The following is a 21,824-nucleotide window of genomic DNA, read 5'->3' on the forward strand; positions in this document are numbered from 1 at the left end:
CATGCCATATGGCATCATGCTGGGCAAGAAAAGGGGAGGGAGTTGGCCAGCAGATGGCAGCCTGCTGGCCAGGGACTGGCTGGAAATTAGTCAGCGGGTGGTGAGCAATTGCTATATGCATAACTTGTTTTGTATATTATTTTATCATTAGTACGATTTTCCATTCTTTTTCTGTCCTTTATAAATGTCTTTATCTCAACCCATGAGTTTTATTTTTTTTCTGATTCTCTTCCCCCATGCCAGTGCAAAGGAGTGAGTGAGCTGCTGCGTGGTGTTGAGCTGCCTGCGGGGTTAAACCATGACAGTCCTTTTTGGCCTCAAACATAGGATAGGGTTGAGATAATGACAGGCGTTAAAGAGTGTTATAATAAGTTTGATATAAGCATTCATTGTAATCATCGCTGGTCACAGTTGTTGCACGTGTTCTCAATGCTGTGTTATGCAACACCTTACTCGTTGCCCGTGTTCCCTGTTGTGCTGTTTATTACCTCTGCAAGCTGGGTTAAGGTTATCATTTTGATGTACTGTGCAATACTGACTTATGATATGATAAAACTATAATTCATGAGACTAATCTGGTATTTGTACTCAGCACTGCCATCATCTCTATAAAGATGACTATAAGGCTGCAGTAGACACTGGTGCACAGTGTACCACAATGCCATCAAGGTATGTCCTGCCTAGGGGCAGGACAGGTCTCTATTTCTGGACTGACAGGGGAATCCCAACAGCTAACTGTACTAGAGGCTGAAATTGACCTGACTGGGAAGGAGTGACAAAAGCACAACATTGTGACTGGCATCCTTATCACAGACTGTCGCAGGAGAAGGTATTTCAAGGACCCGAAAGGGTGCTGGTGGGCTTTTTGGTATAGCTGCCTTGGAGATGGAGGAAATAAAGCAGCTGTCTACATTGCCTGGCCTCTCAGAGGACTGTTTTGTGGGGTTGCTGAAGTTTGAAGAAAACAGAATCATAAAATCAATTAGGTTGGAAAAGACTTTTAAGATCATTAAGTGCTGATCACTACCACCACAATGGTGCACTAGAGATAATATCATACCAGCCAAGACTCCCTGATTTCCATCCATAATCTGATTTATTGACTGGAGAGTCAAGGAGTGATCAGCAGGACCTGCTCACCCTCTAGCAGTCCCATATGGCCAGTACAAAAGTCTAAAGGAGAGTGAACACTAACAGTGGACTATTGTAGCCTGAATGAAGTCATGCTGCATCTGAGTGTGGCCATGGCAGACATGCTAAAGCTTCGATATGAACTGGAGTCAAAGGCAGCCAAGTCATATGCCACAACTGGTATTATCAATGCATTTTTCTCAATCAATTTGGCAGTAGAGTGCAGGCCAGAGTTTGCTTTCACCTAAAGGGGCATCCAGCATACCTGGAATTGGCTGCACCAGGGTTGGAAATACAGCCCTACCATCTGCCATGGACTGACCTAGACTGCACTGAAACAGAGGGAAGCACTGGAACATGTGCAGTGTATTGATATCATTTTGTGAGGCAACATGGCAGAAGAGGATTTTGTGATAGGGTGCTCTGGGTGTTGGAGATTAGTTTTAATTAGTTTTATTGCTGGTGATCAGTTTAATGGTAAGAGCATGGTATTGTTTTTTGCACGGGGCTGAGCAGCTGCCTCTGCAACTAGCACAAGCCTCTTGGTGCAGCAAGCTTTACTCCACTGTGCCTCACAGTAAAAAAAGAGCAATATTGGTAAAAAGATTACAATTACACAGGTGTGGAGGATTAGCTTGTCGAAAAAAGGTCAAAGGTCACGTTCCCATCAACGAGCTGAAACAAGACATCTATGTAGAACATGATGCAAACCTCTCACGCCAGATAATGAGGAAATGAAGGACACCGGCAAACAGCAACAAACTATGACCAATCACAGCCAAGGCCACTAAGTGATAAGTGCATGAGAAGGAGGATGGTGGGGGGGGTGCACGGTGTAGCTGCAAAGATGTAGAAGCTACAAACCAATGATCTTGTAACATGTAAAAGCTGTAAGCCAATGATCTCTCTGTAACCAAACTATAAACATGCAAGCAAGGTATATAAGTATCCATCTGCTTAGCAATAAATGAGACTTGTTGGTCATCATCTGATGAGCTCGTCTCCCGGCGATTCCCACACACAGGATTTTAAGACAAGCTTTTGAGCATACGCTCCCTCCTTTCAGTTGTGATTTCAGTAGCGACCAGTGTACCACTGCCTCAGATATGATATATTCTCCTACATTACAAAGTGACTTACCCTGTTATCTATATTTTACCTTTCCCAAGTGTCATAAGCATGGTATCATAGCTTATTAGAGGTTTTTGTCAAGTATGTTTTTAACAAATCTACATCCTCCTTTATAAAACAAGGCAAAAATATAAACAGAAGGAAGAGGATTCTGATAGTTTTCTGTTTCAGGAGCATTAATAACTTGTAACAAACTTCACAGTTAATCTCAGGAGGAAATTGTTCTTTGTGTGTAAAGTGTTCTGCTGGCAGCAAAATACGTTTCTGTGATTGCCCACTAGTGTACTAAACAACAGTAATCTACACTGTGTGAATTATCCTGAATTAGAGACTCACTGCACATAGTCCTTAAGGAATGTTTTAATTAAACCGCAGGATTAGAGGACATGGTTTAAAACCTAAATAATTTATAAATTTTGCTGATTTAGTAAAGTAGTAATGTAATTTTTGGAGTTTTCCAAGCTATTACTTGTGTTTTCCTTTTACCAATGGTGTTCCTCTGGGTCTAGATGGGCAAGAGGAAGTTCAGTGGACTGGAAATCACCCTGATAGCCCTCTTCTGCCTGGTGGTGATCATAGCCTGTGTCCTCATTGGGCTTTTAGCATCAGGGCAATCTGGAGTCAAAAGAACAGGTAAGTGATTCCCATTGCTGCTGCAGGACCAGAGCAAAACTTCTAAGTGAGAGATGCTCAGCTCCACTTCCTGAGACTATTGTAAATGCTATGGAACTCCAGTAACTAACTGTTAACATTATTTCCAACACTGTTGTATACAGACTGTTAAGGAACACGGATATTCAAATGAGGGAAAAAAAGAGTCATTATAAGCGCTGTAAAGTACTGACTTTCAGAATTACTGTTGTGGTCTTATCATTACTGAAAGTTAATGTGAGTGAATTTACCAGCTATGACATGATAAATAGCATGACTCAGAATTTGTTAATGTGGAAAATACCTTCTATCTCATCCTCACAAGACTGGACTTGCCTTATAAAGGTAGAACTGATATGACCTCAAATTTTTTTATTATAAAAAAAAACACAACACTGAAAAAAAGAAAAAGGATCTGGGAGGCTCTATAGAAGCAGCCAAATTGTGTGGAACACACGTTATAACCATAACAACGTAGAGTGTTTCGTATTAATATATTGGTATTAGAAACCACTTGTCTTACAGGGGTGTGATATAAAGCACCCCTATTTACATACAGTTCCATTATGTATGAATATTTCCACTTAAATGCCAAGATTGAAGCAGAATAGCAGCAAAATAAAAACAATTGCTAGCACACAACAAACACTTTTGTGTTGTAGTAAAACTGCTCATACAGACTAATATGTGCATATTTCCTGCCTGCTTTTGTCACAAGATGAGTAGGAGTCTGCCTGAGAAAAAAGCACAAGTGTGCATGTTGCAGACAAAGCAAACAGGTGACTCTGTGTGTTTGAGTGCATCTCAGTCTGAGACAAGATTTCTGCACTTTGTAGTTCTCATTCAAATATACACAATGTTCCAAAATACATGTAAAATAACTTTCAATGGTTGGAGGAACTGAAACCCACCTTTGGGTCCCCTTTTGTCAGCTAAAGTTGCCAAGAGGTCACCTCAAATTCAGTGAAATATAGCAGAGCATCTTAATGGAGCTTTATGGTACTTTTACCTGAGGCTCTAGTTCAAGCTGCAGTGGAAGAACAGTATTTCAGAGCCAAGAGCACATGGGAAAGCAGCGGCACAGTACCATTTAAGATAAAGAAAAGTCCTTTCAATTTTAATTTATCATGTATTTTTACAAGCAGCAATGCATATTGAACTACAGGACTTACTGAAAACTTACTGAAAATATCTTAAGAAATAAACTTATCAAAGTCATCCATAATTTTAAGAACTTTAAAGTGAAATTGTCATACCTTTATCTGAAATAGTTGTGTGCAATTTTTCAAAGGTAAGAATAAATTCCATTAACAACAGTTTACACTCATTTAAATGAATATTAATAGAGTTTCAAGGTGCTGAGAAATAACTAGTAGAAGCGTTTACTGAGTGAGGATGTAGTCAAGTTATTGCTACATTTTGGAAATCCTGGTAATAACCCATTAATTTCTTTCTTTAACAGAATTTTCGCCAACATGTCCGAACTTACTAATATCAGAGAGAATTGACTGCATCCCGGATCAAGTAGCAACAAAGGTCTGAAAACATTCCAGAAAAAATTAGAAAATAGGGTTTTTCCCATAAACCTCATGCTTAATTATAGAAAATATAACTTGTCTCTGTCAGTTGCTTTCTTAACCTTTTTTAATGTATGATTGTCTGAACACCTTGTGGAGAACTGTAGCTCCTGTATAACCCACTTCAGTCTGTTGACAGAACATCCGATCTTTCTAGCCACTGTAGCAGTTTGCTGTCAAAGACTGAAGATCATCCCAAAGTACACTTCAGCAGTTTGGTTTTAGTGTAGATGGAAGCAAAATCAGTCAAAGAGTTAAAAAAGTCACTCTCTACTTGCAACAACTTTGAAGAGTTTATTTTTGTCTGATGGTCAAGTACTAGCATTTATAATCATTCAGAAATAGCAGGTGAAGATGCAGTTTACCCAGATGCACAAGACTTTTATAATGTAAGAGACATGGTCACAGTTTCTTTTCAGAACCAACTTGAATGTCATAGTCTTCCTTTCTTGGTTGTGGTGCCTTTTACCTGTGAGAGCACAGAGTTTAGAAATAGCCTTTTGGCTGAAGAATCTATGAGTTAAGATTCCCAGTGAAAAGTATTATCTTAATTTTTCAGTGCTTTCATATTTAGAATGTTTTTATTGTGGTTGGTCACAAATGGCTACTATTGTTTATTATCACTTTTTATCTTTATGATGGATATTCTTATTTTCTGATGAAAGCTGGAGGTTATCTGGCATCTTTCTTTGGTTTAGGGGGGCAGCTTAGGAGAAAAAATAATGCATATACTATGATGTGTGATGTTTATGCCATTCACAGAGGTATAAAAAATTATTAACCAGCTGTATCAATTTCTGAAGAAATTCCCAGTCTAATTTCAAAAATGACAGTTGTTAAAGCTTCTGTCATGCCATGGTTTTGTTATGATATATAGCTCAATAAAGTCCTGTAGATGAACAAGTTAGTAAAAGGCTCAGATCATACAGCTTGTTCCTTTACTCTTTTGGTTACTTCATTCCCCTAGGAGCAAGCACACCATGGTAGAAGCAGTCGTGAAGATCAGTTTAATCTTTAATTGCTACCAGTCACCCCACACTAAGTGCTGCAGTCATCATTCAGTGTGGGAAATTATGTTGCTCTGGTTGCAACTATAAGCCTCATTGTAAGTCTGCCCTTGGTTTTTACTATTGCTGATTAGAAAGAATTAAAAAAAAACAAATTCGAGATATCAGCAAGGGCCAGATGCAGATACGAACATTGAGGTAGGTGCTCTGGTATTAGAGGTAAAATAAATTATTCCTGAATCTGTTCTTTCCTTAGTGAAGACCAGGCAGCAAATTTCAGCAGATTATAGACAAGTACCTTTAACTTGTGCCCTGATGAAAGCTTTTAGGTTTATGCCTGACACAAGCCAGAGGCCCACACCAGTGTGTCCATTCATCCCATATAAATTTTCTCCTGGAAGCATTTTGGTTGGTTTGGTTGTATTTCTTTAGGCTATTTTAATACTGCAGGCAGCAGAGTTGTTAAATTACAGGTACCTGCTTAGAATAAACCTTCTGCCATGGTTTCCATTAGTGGTTTGGAGAATAAACAACAGCTGGGAAAAGCATGATTTGCCTAAGCTCATATACCAAGTTAGTGTCTGTCTCAATATCTTTATTCACTAAAGATGTCCCAGATGAAGCCAGAAAATGAGTAGGATTACAGAAAATAGAGTATGGAAACAAATAGATATTTATTAATCAATTGCAGGCTTGACAAAGATAGATATGCTGAAAGAAAGTAGATATTTGTTAACTATTCATGAAGTTTGGTTAGACAAGAGGAATGCACCAGTAAAAAATGAACTACAATGAGCAGAGCTGGGGTAGTCCATTACTGGACTGATACCTCTGAAAGCTTGAGGGAAGGTTGTATTGTTTTCGGTTTGGTTTATGGTGTGGCTTTTTTTCCTGCTGGCAGGAGTTTGTTTGGATACACCTGAGAGAAACATTTTAGTTCAGCAAATAGACAAGCTATTCTTTTAATCCTTGGTGCTCAGTTCAGTGTTCAGAAGCCATCTCATACTGTACCCCAGTGTAAACTGTTTCCTCACATCCAGGATTATTTCTAATTAAGCTTTGACTTTCTCTTTGGCTTTCTTGCATATTGGTATCTATTATGCTAGGCTTATAGCTCAGAGACTGTGACCAGCTCACATCTTTATTCACATTAAATGATAGTTTTTATAACAGCCTTTCCAGTGCCTTTGGATGAACTCTCTTCCTTTCCTGATGTCAGGCCTAACCGATCTTGCACTTCTGTATTTATTTCCTTATGCAGCAAGCATGTGCCATGAAAATACAGAGGTATAGCTTACAAGCCCGCTAGAGTAAGATCTAGCTAGAAGAATATCACTGGACTGGGAAGTAAATGCTGAAAATAGTAAAAAATTCATCAGAAGTAACTGGGGGAAAAGAGAAGTGTGCTTATGAAGTTGGGAATGCAGATACTTGAATTCACAGGCTTTAAGAAAATTGGTTGTTCAAGCTATTCTGTGTTGCATGGGATAGTCACTGGTCTAGGAAGGGATAAGAGGATGGAGGTAACAACTCTGTTCTTATGTATTTAGGATATTCCCCTATGTATGAAGTAACTGAAGTAAGCGAACAAAGCTGTGATCTCTGCAGTCTTGAAGAGGATTGGCTCTTCTTTCTCTCTGAAAACAGTTTATAAAATAGGAAATATGAAGTTCTCATGGTGGTAGCTGGGAAGGTGGAAAGTAAGCATGGGTTTTTCACAGCCTTAGAAAATGCATTCATTTATGGATTGATGTGAGGGAAAATGAGTCACAATATCTCTCATGCAACCATGATTTTTGCTTGGAACCTAATGGAAATGACAGCAGGCATGTTTTCTGATGTGATGAGTCCATGCCAGAGAGACAAACATTTATCTATTTGGTGAATATGGGGTTTATCTTGAGTGGGTTTTGCAGATTTCTGTGCTCCATGCAGTCAAAATACCAAATAAATGTGTTAAGACTTCCCAAGCCAGTGAGTCTGTGAGCTCCCGCTGTGCTTTCACCCCAGCACATGCATGGTTCCAGGCTGGAGCTGACTTATCTTTGCCCTGTTCAGTGGCTGAAGAAAGCATTTGGCATGCACTGACCAGGTTGGGCTCTGCAACCCAAAAGCAAGTGCACAAAGAACATCAGCAATGGAGATTTTTGGACCATCTCCACCTATTTAAAGCTGCAGAATATTTTAAATAAGCATGACATAAACACCAAAGATATTTGAACACAATCAGACGAAAGCAGAAACAGCTGTTAGGCAGCAGGTGGAAGGAAAAGTCTTGAAGATCTCCATGTTGGATTTGGATACTTGATATCACTTACGGACACTGCCCTTTGCCAGGAGTGGTTTATCATATTACCACTGCCTTTTGCCTAAGAAAGGCATTGGGTTTTTTAAGGTGAGAAAATGTATGGAAACTTAGTGATGTATTACTCATATCTTATCTTCAAACATAAAAGTAATGCAAACAGTGCATGAATAAGTTAATTTCTAACAACAAAGCAAAGGAACTGTAGCTTATTAAACTACTGAAAGGTACTATAAAGGTTGGTGCTACTACACTGACATATATGCTTTGAACAACAGGTTCATTTGTTTGAGACTTTTTGGGGAAAAATGTTGATTTATCTCATTTTGAGGTTCTGCAAAACCAATCTGAACATATCTGTTATTAGAAAATTACACTAAATGTAGATATTGCACATAATGATCAATTTTGCTTATGTAGATATTTAACCAGATGCTTACCAGGTGTTAAAAAGTACATTTTTCCTGTGGATCTAGTGGTTTTAAGAAAGAATGGATGTCCAATAAGCAAGTTTCCACTCTAAATCCAGAAAAGAGTCTTTTCTATATATCACGTTTGATGCCAAAGAATTCACTCATTAGAGTTTCAGAGAAGGAGTTGATCTGATTTCAGATATTATTAAGCTTTCTGGTGCTTGAGGTAAAATGCACTCTATATGCATTTTAACTGGTTTAGTATAAAGGGTTTATCTGTCAGCCTATTTTTGTCTCTCATGCCAGAGCACCTGCGATCTGCGCGGCTGCTGCTGGAGTCCTCAGAGCTATACGAATGTGCCTTGGTGTTTTTTCTCTTCAAACCACGGGTACAAAGTGGATGGGTCAACAAGAACAACACAGGCAGGTAAGCTACAGACTGTGCTCCTCAATTTAGGCATGTGCTGATGTCTGATTCAATGCAATAACTTTGCAACATGTGCTTTTTTCCCAAGGATTTGAGACTACATTAACAAGGCTGCCATCACCTTCTCTCTTTGGAAATGATATCAACACTGTCCTCCTCACAGGAGAGTATCAGACATCAAATCGCTTCCACTTCAAGGTTAATCTTTTTCCTATGTTGTTTTAAGGTTCATGGTCAGCGAAAGATTTTAGTCTGTCTGTTACTGTGGAGTGAGATTAGGAGGGCTGGATTAATCCTTCCGAAGCACTCTCATGGATCACACTGAAGTGCTCAGCTCCTTCTTTCTTTGTCCTCTCTTCTGTAGCAATACATCAGGTTAACAAGTGTTTTGCACAGTGGGATTTCTGCATAAAAAAATTGCTAAAACCTTTGAAAAACTCAGCTTTTGTATAATCTACCTTTTTTCCTCATCATAGAAAATTTGGGGGCTTTATTTACTCACTTTTTATTTATGGCCTGGACATATATCAGTCTCAGTCATTTTTGGCAGACAGTGTTAGCTCTTCAATTATTTCTGTTTTCTATGGAAAATTCAAAAGTAGATGCCATGACTGTGGGGTGTTGATGGGTTGTAGAAGACCTTCCTCTTGCAGTGGGCTCTTGCTGAGCTAGGGAAACACAGAGTCAAGTGTGAGAGAAATGGATGAAAATACGTGATGAAAGTTGGAAGTGAAAAGGAATGAAGGCAAAACAGGAGACTGGGATAAGGATGGGAATATCATAAGTCAGAACTATATATTAACACTGAAAAATGTCTGAATTAGTCATTAGTTTTTAAAGGCCCAACACTTCTATTGTTTCAATATGTGCAGATCACAGATCCTAGAACACAAAGGTTTGAAGTCCCTCATGAACATGTGGGATCTTTCACTGGATCAGCAGCCTCCAATTTAAACTACAAAGTGGATGTGAAGCAGAACCCCTTTGGCATTGTGGTGACTAGAGTGAGCAACGGTAGAGTGCTGTAAGTAACATTGGTGCTGTTTTTGAATAACACAGATGTCACTGGTTTTCTCCGAAAGCCCATGTTACCAGGCAAGCAATGTATGCCCAAGGTGTGAGGTGCCCTTTTGTACATGTAGTGTACTTCTCTTCATTTGACTGATGGATGCTCTGTGAGGACACTAGCTGCTCCTTTGCAAATAACATCTGTAATATGGAGAGCTCTGCCTTAAAGATTTAGGTCTGTCTCTTTGTTCACTTTCCCCCAGTACTAGGGAAATCTTTACAGCTACTTTGTGCCATCATTACAGGGATTTTTATTATCCCAAGGACTCCTTGCCAGTGCTTCAAATCTCATGGGAACATTTTCCATTGCTTCTTTAATCTTATTTGTGGCAATCATGCTGAAGCCCTGAATTGCCAAAACCAGGCTGCCCTTTGGACCTATGATATCCAAGAATAGCTGGGGCAAACCCCTTATAAGCTGGTCATGTAACACTCCAAGTAAAATATTCGACGGATTTGTACATTGACTGTAAGTTCTAAAAAGGAATAAATAAAACAAACTTACAAAGCTAATGCCATAGCTCCAAGACCTGTCAGAAAGGGCAAGAGTCAGGATGGACGTGCTTATTAAGTCAGTCCAAGAATGATTACCTGTCAGAGTCATAGGCCAGTTGGATTATCAACGCTTCAAGTTTAATTAATTAGCGATTACTTCTGTGCTCTTGTTAGTATTGTTTTCTTGTTTAGAATCCTCTCTAATGATTGATTTGCAATTATAGAGAGCACAACAGATAGACTTGGTATTCAGTAGTGCATGACTGATTAAACAGGTATATTGAGGGAGAATAAGAAACCTATTCCAGTAGAACCATGTTGCAACAGTGCTCTGGAGTACTGTCTATACTTTCAATAGGTTTTTGTTTAATTTGATAAAAGTGGATGCAATTTTGTCTCTAAAGAAGAAAATGACAATGACGCTTGGCTCTGAATTTGGGCATCTTAAAGGCAGTTGCTGTTAACATGGGATAAGGGCAGCCCCTCAGAAATAAATCCTTGATACACTTGTTTACACAAGATGAGGGCATTCCCTCGACTCTTAAACAACCAAACAAAAGGGAGGCTTCATTGGAAGAGTGGGGATCAATGTGTTGTTGCAGTTCATTGTAAAAATCCTAATCATCCAGATAATTATAAAGTCTATGACCTGACGTCATCATTTATTGTACTAGAGCTCCCCAAAAGAGTTGGAACTCTGACAGACCTATGGCCATCACAATTTACACAAAGACCTGAGAGTCTGACATGGTTTCAGGGGAAATACAAAATTCTTCCTTGGGAAAGCAAGTTTCAGTACAGTTTGTGAGCAGATGGGCAAGATAGTCCTTGGAATCATTACAAGTGGACAGAAATGTATCAAATGAGGTTTTGACCTTTGAACCACCTCTCAAGTTTTAGCAGTTTTAATTTAAAAAAAATAAAAAATAAAGGTAAATGAGCACAGTAAAAGTTGAAAGACCAAACTCCCCAGTTTTTGTTGCTTGTTTGTGAATTATTTGTGATTATACTGTGTATTTAATTGCTGAAGGGCCTCTTTATGCATCTAAGATTTTAGGGATAATGAGATACTTATAGTGATAAATGTAGTTATAGTTTACTAATACAACTGAAGTGATAAAGTCCTTTAAAAAAATGTGCCTGAGTTTGCATGGTGTCAAGAAGTTACATTACTCTCCTCTGTATGAATATCATGACTGTTAAAAGTCACAAATATCACAGGAAAATAAACTTGTAAAAAGAGTTTCCAATTAAAACTAGATAAAGTGATTAAATAAAAGCATATTCCTTTGAAATTGTGTATGATGTTAATATACATCAAGGTAGTTTGCTACCTCAAATAAAGTAATTTTCTTTGCATTTGAGGAAAGATGGCATTTCAGCAGATCCCTGTAAGATCTTGGATTAATGAAGCTGAACTTAACATTCAAATCTGAGGATCAGCTTCATTCCAACTGCTTTCTGCTTTAAATCTTTTTTAATTTACAATTACGTTCTATTTATGACTGTTTCATTTTAAGAGTGATGTGAAACTGAAACTACTTCCAGGTAGGTGTCAATTTTGACACGTTTGACAGCTGGAAATGTTCAAAATTTTAGAGGAATGAAAAAGTAAAATGAACATGATGAGTTTCAAAAGGAATGAAATTGATTGGCTTGATTGCTTCCATGAGTTCTGGGAAACCCTTTCCCAGGATGATATTTAGTGTTGCTTAGGAAATGCAAAGCAGTTCAAACATTCTGGTGCACTTGGCTTATTAGCGAGGTATTTAATTGCATCACTAAAATCAATGTGCCCAAAATCTCAGCATGTACATGATAGGAAATGACCACATTTGGGTGGTGGCATGGGCACACACCTGGCTGTATAAAAACATCACTATGGGTGGTCCCCTCTATCCATCAACAGGCAGGATGAGTAAGATGCCTGAGGAAGCCTTTTTGGCACTGCTGGGGACTGCAGACAGGGTCACAACCTAAAGCATTGCTGGTAAAGAGAGTCTAGAGTCTGGCTGACTATTATAACTGCAATATCTTAGCAGAGCTTAAAGGAAGGAGAGTGACTCAATGTGTCCACTGCCTTGCAGTGAGCTGATTCTTGGTGCAAACTTTTGCGCAAAATGGACTGCTTCCCACTGCTCTCTGCCTCATCAGCGCTCATATTTCCCTACTGTTTCCCAAGTCCTTCCCATGGAAATTGGTTGCCCAGGGGGGTTGTAAGTGCTCCACCCCTGGCAGTGCTCAAGGCCAGGTTGGATGAAGCCTTGGGTGGGGTGGTTTAGTGTGAGGTGTCCCTGCCCATGGCAGGGGGGTTGGAACTAGATGATCTTGAGGTCCTTTCCAACCCTAACAACTACTCTATGATTCTATGATTCTAAATAAGGAATAAAATTTGGTTTGGCTGCAGATTTAAAGCTCTCATCATCCTTGTTTAGAACAGGAATTGTTCGTCTGTAATGAAAGGGAATGGTGCAAGGTGCAAAATGAAATCAACAGAAGAAACTTCATTAATGAAATCGACTTTTACTGTCTGTTTTGCTATTAGATGTAAAGGAGAAATATTGATCTCTGGCTTGTTCTGTTTGTACAGATGTATACAACAGTCTCTGTGTGTATTTCCAATAGCACAAACTTTTTTTCCTTAAAGAGCTTAGCAGTTGCTTTATGCAGACTTTACCACAGGAGATGTGATAGCCATCAAATGGGATTTGAACCATGCTAAGAATCATGTCATCACTTGAATCTTCACTCATCTATGCTCAACTTATTTGAGAGCTAGCACACAGTCAGAGTCTGCTTTTCCCTGTAGTGACTGGCCTAGAAGGACTCAAGAGGAGGTCTGGTTTATTTTCTCTGGCAAGCAAAAGCTGCAATTGATTTGAAAAAATCTGATGGAGTGGATTATTTTTGTGTTTCTGTCCGCCCAAGGAAATTTTCCATCTTCCCAGTTTCTGTGAATAGCCATGGAGAATGGATTCAGGACTAGGCAAAACAGATGCAGGGTGGGAAGCTTTGGTGGAAGACAGGAGTGCAAAGGTACCCCTGAAAACAGATGAGCCACTTGTATGAGAGGTTTCTGTGGGATCAGCTGGCACTGCTTATGTCATCTGTGCAAGGGTTGTTCTGCTCTGGCCCCACACCATCCACCTCCCTCTCCTCCAGGTCTCTGGATAGAGACCTGAACTGGCTAGCTAGCTCTAACTAAAAGGTGAAGAAACAGTTATTGCTATGATTCTGTGTTAAAACCAAAACAAAACAATTTTTTTTTCTTTGTTTCATCAGGTTCGATACTACCATAGGACCACTGCAGTACGCTGAGCAGTTTTTACAGCTATCCATCAAAGTACCTAGCACCAACATTTATGGTGTGGGGGAGCATGTGCATAAGCAGTACCGGCACGATGTTAACTGGAAAACCTGGCCCATGTTCAGCAGGGATACTGGCCCCTCTGCCGTAAGAACTGGTTTTATTACACCTCATTCTTCACAGATGAATTCTGTAATACGAGCCTATTCTGCAGTAGACACATTAATAACATCTACTGTGTTTTTCCCAAAAAACTTTTCAGGCACTGCATGTTAAAAAATCATGCTAAATGCTAGATGGTACTGATGAATGTTCCCCGATTTCTGATTTTTGTGTTGCTGTACACTTGAAAACCAGTAGATAAATATTAAAATATCAGAGTCTTCAGTTTCTACTGATGAAGAAAATAAATACCAATATGTCCTAATGCGTTGCTGTGCTCAGCATTCAGTACAGATGATCACGCTTCTTCAGTTAACATCCTTCTAACTTGGCAAAGGGTGGAAATGTTCCCCTTAACAGGTGTCTCTTTATAAGATAAAATAATGTCTGGCAACAATTATTTGTTTCTGGTTTTTGACCGGCTTCCTATGAAACAATTTTTGGGGCACACATTTTTTTATAATTGTAAGAGTATTTGTACCCATTACCTCAACTTCATAAAGCAACAACTCATATACTGTACTCTAAGAGAGCAGTTCAGTGTTTTTCTGAACTAGAAACTGGAGAGTGAGATCACTATATGTAATTAATTAATAATTTGGAATTTGTACCCCTTGGCTTGAGATGCCTATCTGCTACCTTTTGAAGATCTTACCTGAACAGCTCAGGGTGTAGACTTGGGTGTAGACTTTTTAAGTTAAACTAACAGTGAACAGAATCAAGTCAGGCTAATTTTAAATTACTCAGGTTCTGTTTCTCATTATATTGCTCTGAGTTTTCTTTTGCAGGGGAAGAAGCACATCTATTACAACACTTGTTAAAATTTCTAAGGTTTTGTTGCTAATAATAATGGAAAATAAAATAGAAAGGAAATAAAAAATAAATTTTAAGTCACTTTCTTATTTCCGTAGATGAGACATAAAAACAATTACTTTGCAGGAATAATAGAAATAGTAGAAATATAGATTAGATGTAAAATCCAATCTATGGTGAAAGGTGATGAAAGCACTCTTCAAGTTGTATTGTTTGCTTGATGTGCATAGATATTACCCAGAAATAGTATTGCTATATGCAGATTTGCCTGAAGATCCATCACATCTGCTTGGTTGTGTTACCTGTATATTTGGGGAAGCGTTTGTTTTAATGCAAAATGTTCTCATAAAAGAGACAAATGCCAGGAAGGAAAAAACAGATCTGTAGGAAGGTGTCAGGATATTTATTTTTATTGTTGGTTATATTTTGAGAAGTTTCAAGTTCTACCTGTGATACATTTTTAAATACCCCAGAACAGATACTGTTATTAGATTTTAATCATCTTACTTTCCCTTTTTATCCTTTAAGGCAATGGATAACTTATACGGAGTTCAAACTTTCTTCCTGTGTTTGGAAGACAACACTGGAGCCTCCTTTGGTGTTTTCCTAATGAATAGCAATGCCATGGGTAAGAAACCTTTCTCTGTAGCTCTGAGCACCTTTTTAAATGATCTGCAGAATTGGAATCAAAACTGTGGTGTTTAGTGTATCAACATAAACAGCAAGTAGTGCACAGTTAACATTCAGATTGCACTTGAAACCTGAGGGTCAGAGCTATGTCTTAAGCATGTGCAGCTTTGTGAAGCTGTGCAGGACTCTGGAATCAGAGCCTAAATTTGGAGTGAGCAATACTTGAAAGTAAATGCACTTTATTCTCTTTGATAAGCACATATATATATATGCTTTACAGAGCTCTTCACATCCCTTGAGTTTCGGAAAGTTGTACTAAAAATTCAAAGATAGAAGACTGAGCCACTGGATTTCTTCTGATAATCTTGTCTGTAGGATTTAAGGGAATGGAAATATGGACATTTAAAAGAGTAATCTAAATACATTCCCCATTTTGCAAGTTTAATTAATGGTTTGGGGTTCATAAAGTATTTTTGGTCTGTGTTTTTTTTCTTAGTAAAATTTCTAATAATCAATTAGAAAATTGCAATGTTATTTTAGAATTCATTGGTATTCAGAATTGGTTTTGTGCACTCTTATCTGGCAGAGTTTGTGGTGCAGCCTGCTCCAGCTGTGACCTACAGAACCATTGGTGGGATCCTTGATTTCTATATCTTCTTGGGGAACACTCCAGAGCAAGTAGTCCAGGAGTACCTGAAGGTACCTTTATGTAAAAATATTATGCATTGTAGATTTTTAAAAGCGCTTGGGATTTTTTGTTGTTGGATTTTTTTTCTGCCTCTTTATATGACAATATGTCTTCAACTATGTTATCTATTAACTGAAAATATGACTCAGTATATATTTAACTAAGAATAACTGTTAGTGTGTCCCTAATATAAATGCTGTCATTAGTAATCACTAGCTGAGGTTAAGGTGGGATGTAGATATTTTTAGATGGCCTATTACAGACAGCTGAAAACTAAGCACTACTTTTGCTGGAGATACTAGAGCAGAAACCATGCAACAGCTTGAGACTGAAAAAGTCTGTAACTGCTAAATTCACTAGTCTGTATGGCCTGACTGATTTACACAGCGGTCACCAAAGCTAAAGATGGTCTACATGGAATAACTTATGCTTCCTTGCTGATGCTTGCTCTTGTTATAAGCACAAATTCCTGTTCATGCAGCAATATTATACAGTAGATACTGTGCTTACAGGTATGTGATGATTTTATGGTCATAAGATATCACTGATGTCTTTTGTACTTCTGGAGATCTGTTTAGGTTTTAGTGATACTTTAAAAAATGGGCATTACCCCAAAATAAAATAAAATATTAAAAAAAAAAAAAGAAAAAACCAAAACCAACAAACAAAACCCCAACACAGCATAGAATAATACCACATTTGGGAGTGGCCTGCTCATTTCACAGACTAAAGCTTAGTGTATATTATTCAAATAGATTTGAGGAATATAGATCTAGTTAAATGGGCACTGAGGTGAAATACATGGTGCCCACTAACGATGCATGGGATTTTTGCCCTCCACTTGCAGCTCGTGGGACTGCCAATGCTGCCTTCCTACTGGAGCCTGGGCTTCCAGCTCAGCCGCTACAATTATGGGTCTCTGGATGAGGTGAAGATTGTTGTGGAGAGGAACAGGGCAGCTGGAATCCCTTATGTAAGTATGGGGTTTGAGGAGGGCAAAAACCCTGTGAAGGCAGGCATTGCTCTGCAGGAGAGCTACCTACAGATCCAGGCCACAGTGTTCTGCAACTGGTTCATTTCTCATCAGTTTAAATTAGTGAATTCCTTATATGTAGGAGTCTGGTGTCAAAGAGGTTTGTGCATTTTTTAATGGTAGACCCGTCATCAGAATGTGGGAAATTGTGAGGTTTAATTACGGGAAGTTTTATTTATTTAAGCACTTTATTGTAATATTTCTTCAGTCATACTTTCCTACTATATTCACTTATCTTCTTATGTTACCTAATTCATGAAGTATTTTTTTTAATTATCATGTGGACAATTATGGAACCATATATTATTTTTAATTGACAGTCAAATGTAAAATACAATTAACTTTTTAAATTAGATTTCAGATTATATTAGCCTGATGGCTTAAATAGAATAAAAAAACCCTCATGTTAAGCTAAGATTTGAGGAAGGAACATTTTTATTTAAACAGATAGCTCTTGAAGTCAGGCAACTGCAATGAAATAGCTACATGTCCAGGGGCTATTTAAAAGGATGACAATATATACATTCATTTGAATTTTTCAATTAGTAAATGCAACTTTTTTTAGGGACAAAGATGTGCTTAATTTAATTATTACTTTTAATATATTATTTTAAATAATATAATAATTATTAATCATTAATAAATGCTGTGAGGACGAGATGAGATACACATTGTTTGCCGGTGGTCCTGACAGCATACTTTTTGCCAGACTGCAGTAAAATCCCAACAGTAAACTCACTATAGAACAAACAGGAAATGTCAGACGAAATTGTGTTTGATTAACAGTATCTTTATATACCACTTCTCATGTTAAAGCTGAACTCGCTTCTCTTTCAGGATGCGCAGGTCACTGATATTGACTATATGGAGGGATGGAAAGATTTTACTTATGACAAAGTGAATTTTAAAGATCTTCCTAGTTTCGCAGCTTATATGCATGAATATGGACAAAAATATATTATCATAGTGGTAAGCATTTAACTATTTATTTTTCCTTTGTAAATGTTATCATTATAACTGTTTATTATTATACTTTGCTTATTCTATGTAATTTTTATATTTATTACCCAACATTTTAGTGGTCTATAGTAACTGATGGAGCTTATGTATCCTGGTTTCTTCATATTTTTTGTTTCCTTTTTATTTTTAGGACCCTGCTATTAGCACACAAAGTCTGCTTGATGGCAGTCCATATGGAAGTTACATCAGGGGAGAGAGCAAAAAAGTCTGGGTTAATGAAGCAGATGGAGTAACACCTTTAATTGGGGAGGTAATTACAGTTTTATGCAATTGAAATTGGTCTGTTGTCATGTTATGGTTTATTTTAGGTCAGGGGGCTCCTTTTTAAGCTCTCATTTTCTAAGTTGTTTCTTTCAGTAAAATTACCTGCCAGTTGGAACTAAAGCCTATGAGGCCTCTCTCAGGACATGATTCTTCTTAAGCTTCCTTTATTTTATTTTTTTTTTCAACTTTTTACATGGAACAGAAATGAAAACTAAGGTGGTTCGAAGACTTAAGGGACTATTCATGAGCCACCTCACATGTATTTTCACTAGTGACTGAAAAGCCAGCTACCACATTCTCCTTTTCATTTACAATTCAATTGAGAATTTTTTCTGTTGCATATTGTTCCTTGTATGACTTCTTAGAAGAAAGCAATAGACAACTACAAAGTTAAGGAACTCATACTCTTTCTGCCTGCTTTGTGCATGCTATTGTCACTCTCAGTTTATTGTTCAAAAGTCTTGATTGGAACAATTAGCACTGACCTGATGGCTAGCTATGGGGGTCCTGGCTGAACATGAGTCAGCAGTCTGCCATTACAGCAATGAACATAGATCATATCCTGGGCTTCATCCACAGAGGCATCACTAGCAGAGATAGAAGTGTGATCATCCCACTCTACACAACGCTTGTCAGGCTGCACATGGAGTAGTGTGTCCAATTCTGGTCCTCACAATTGAAAAAAAAGATGTAGAGAGACTGAAGAGGGTCCAAGAAGGACCACAAAGAAAGGAGTCAGGTTGTTTCTACTTAGAGAAGAGCAGGCTCATGGGAGATATTCATCAAAATATTCCAGTACTGAAAGGACAGCTACAAAGCAAACAGAGGTTCTCTTTTCACAAGGAGCAACATGGAGGATATGAGGGGAAATAGGTACAAGTTGCTCTTATGGTGAGAACAATCAATCATTGAAACAACCTCCCCAGAGACATGGTAGAGTCCCCATTGCTGGAGGTTTTCAAGATGCAGTTGAACAGGCTGCTAGATGATCTCATCTAAGTTCCCTTTCCCAGGAAAGCTGGGGTCAGATGATCTTTCAAGATCCCTTCCAATCTGGGCTGTTCTATGATTCTATGAATTCTTTTTAATATCATTAAAGGTTTAATTAGTTATTTCCCTTTTAATATGGCAGGTGTGGCCAGGGGAAACTGTATTCCCAGACTTCACCAACCCAGACTGCACTAGCTGGTGGGTGGAAGAATGCAGACTCTTTTATAGCACAGTACCATATGATGGGATCTGGATTGTAAGTAATTCAGAATTTTAATTTTCATTTTTATTTAAAAAAACAGGTGAAGATAGATGTTTATCAAGTTCAATTTGCATTGAATTTGAAAAGGATGTTTATTATTACTAACATGAAATCAGTGAAGGATGTATATGTCTTCTGCTGCGAATTTGCAATTCATATTTTAATTTAAATTTTTTAATTGAACCATTAATCATAACATTTGAATGATCAGTGTGCTGGATTTTGGATGCTCAGTGCTTCAATTGATGGACCATTGCTAAAAGCGAACGCTAGCACACTCCTGTACTCAGAATGGTAATACTTGGAGACCTGCATACCTGCTCAGTGAATATGTGCTACATAGGTCCTGAATACAGGGCATAACACATAAAATTTATGTTTGTATGCTCCAAGCAGCTCATGGAATTTCTGTTTAGTAAACCTGAAATTGCTATTCCAGATAAGGATTTGGAATAATCAGGTTCTTCCACAAAAGGACTAAAATACAGTTTGGCACAGTGGTTTTTAGGTACAGTACAAGGAAATCGGGTGTGATTAAAAAGCATTTTAACCAGATTATTTTTTTAAAGGAGTATCCTGAATAAAGTTTCTAAAAGTAGGGTGCATGAAGGAAATCTGTGTTTGAACTTCTCATTCCCTGTCTCAGCACCTTCTTTTCTTAAATCTTTTTGTGGTTTTCCTACTCCCTTTTACTTAAAGATAATAATAACAAAAAAGAAAATCTAAAAAAACCAAGAATCTACTGAATATTTTGCCATGTATTTTAAAAAGCTATAGCAATTTTAAATTAACCTATATGGAAAAATACAGTCCTTTAGATGCTATGTGTGTGGTGGGTTGACCGCAGCTGAATATCAGGTGCCCACCAAGCCTTTCTGTGACTCAGCCCCTATCCTCAGCTGGACAGGGGAGAGAAAATGCAACTAAAGGCTCATGGGTCATGATAAGGATAGGGAGAGATCATTCCCCAATTACTGTCATGGGCAAAGCAGATTCGACTTGGAGAAAAAGTTAATTTAATTTAATACTTATAAAAAAACATCTTCTTCCCACCTCTCCATTATTCCTGGGCTGAACTTCTGCATTCTCTGCCTCCTCCCCCTATGTGGCACAGGGGTATGCAGAACAGGGGTTGAAATCTGTTAATCCTGCGTTGTCTCTGCTGCTCCTTCCTCCTCAGAGGAGGACTCCTCACATTTTTCCCCTTCAGCATGGGGTCCTTCCCACAGGACACAGTCCTCCACCAATTTCTCCTGTCAGCAAACCCGCTCCAGTGTGGACTTCTCCACAAGGCCACGGGTCCTGACAGGAGCCTGCTTCAGCACAGGCTTCCTACAGAGTCATAGCATCCTTCAGGCATTTTCCTGTTCTAGCATGGACTTCTCCCCAGGCTACAGATGGAGATCTGCTCCACCATGGACATCCATGGGTTGCAGGGGGCCAGCATGACTCACCATGAGCTGCACCATGGGCTGCAGGGGAATCTCTGCTCCAGTACCTGGAGCACCTCCTCCCCTTCTTCTTCACCATGGTATCTGCAGAATTCTTTCTCTCACATGTTCTCAATTCTCTCTCCTGTTGCCATTGTGCAGGTTTTTATCCCCCTTCTTAAACACATCATCCCAAGTCACTAGCACCAGTGAGATGTGGCCAGACTTGGCCAGGTACAGGTCCATCCTGTAGCCAGCTGGCATTGCCTTCCTCAGACATGGGGGAAGCTTCCAGCATCTTCTTACAGAAGCCAACTCTGTAGCCCCCTGCTATCAAAACCTTGCCACACAAACCCGATACAATGTGATAGAATAAGATTTTCTGCATTATTCTTGCTGATTCTGTGGCTCCATCAAGTCAAGCAATGAAGTGTAAGACTGCACAGCTCTCTTACAGGAAGCAAATAATTTGATTGAAGCAAATTGTTCACAAGAACAGTGCCTTCAAGTTAAATTTGATATCTCCTTTCAAGCATTCTTTCCTGAAGCATGTTCAGGAATGCACATAGAAATGCATTTACAGCACTGCCAAATAATATAATCATGGAAGGAGACAGCAGAGTCTGAAAGTATAATGGCTTGGGAAGCATTACAAAGGACATGTTTAAGAACAGTCACCTTGTGCATTTTGACAGAAAGTAATAATGTACGTTGATTGGTTCTGCATTTCTCTCCAAAACACACTCCATACCAAAGACATTTCCTTGAGAGATGTGTGGAGTTGGTCGTAGGTAGGGACAACGTATACACGAGCAATTCACACAATTCCTTTCTGTGGAAGAATAAGATATAGCTCTTGCAATGTGACGCTCAACCTGCATATAGAAGTCTGTCCAACACTGTCACCAATATTAGTATAGGAATGGACCAGTATCTGAGTTATATCATAACTCAGTATCTGAGTTATATCATTCTTGCCTAATTGATTGGTACTAGTTCTAAGTAATTATTTCTTGAAGA

At 38.5% G+C, this 21,824-nt stretch overlaps 1 protein-coding gene across 2 annotated transcripts in view; it reads left to right on the forward strand.

Moving 5' to 3' along the window:
• The first annotated feature begins 2,771 nt into the window (after window positions 1-2,771).
• The window catches only part of SI (sucrase-isomaltase), a 56,878-nt gene continuing 37,825 nt past the window's right edge, over window positions 2,772-21,824 (forward strand). Inside the window, exons 1-13 of one of the 2 annotated variants that reach the window (XM_065672642.1) lie at window positions 2,772-2,899; window positions 3,439-3,440; window positions 4,376-4,449; window positions 8,522-8,642; window positions 8,731-8,840; window positions 9,515-9,666; window positions 13,488-13,659; window positions 15,016-15,115; window positions 15,704-15,816; window positions 16,653-16,778; window positions 17,676-17,807; window positions 17,989-18,108; window positions 19,255-19,368. In XM_065672642.1, the coding sequence (XP_065528714.1) occupies window positions 2,772-2,899; window positions 3,439-3,440; window positions 4,376-4,449; window positions 8,522-8,642; window positions 8,731-8,840; window positions 9,515-9,666; window positions 13,488-13,659; window positions 15,016-15,115; window positions 15,704-15,816; window positions 16,653-16,778; window positions 17,676-17,807; window positions 17,989-18,108; window positions 19,255-19,368 (1,464 nt within the window). The remainder of the gene's footprint in view (window positions 2,900-3,438; window positions 3,441-4,375; window positions 4,450-8,521; window positions 8,643-8,730; window positions 8,841-9,514; window positions 9,667-13,487; window positions 13,660-15,015; window positions 15,116-15,703; window positions 15,817-16,652; window positions 16,779-17,675; window positions 17,808-17,988; window positions 18,109-19,254; window positions 19,369-21,824) is intronic. The other variant, XM_065672641.1, reaches the window with a different exon arrangement.

This window comes from Lathamus discolor, chromosome 3 (genome assembly GCF_037157495.1).
Source record: "Lathamus discolor isolate bLatDis1 chromosome 3, bLatDis1.hap1, whole genome shotgun sequence".
Lineage (NCBI taxonomy): Eukaryota > Metazoa > Chordata > Aves > Psittaciformes > Psittacidae > Lathamus > Lathamus discolor.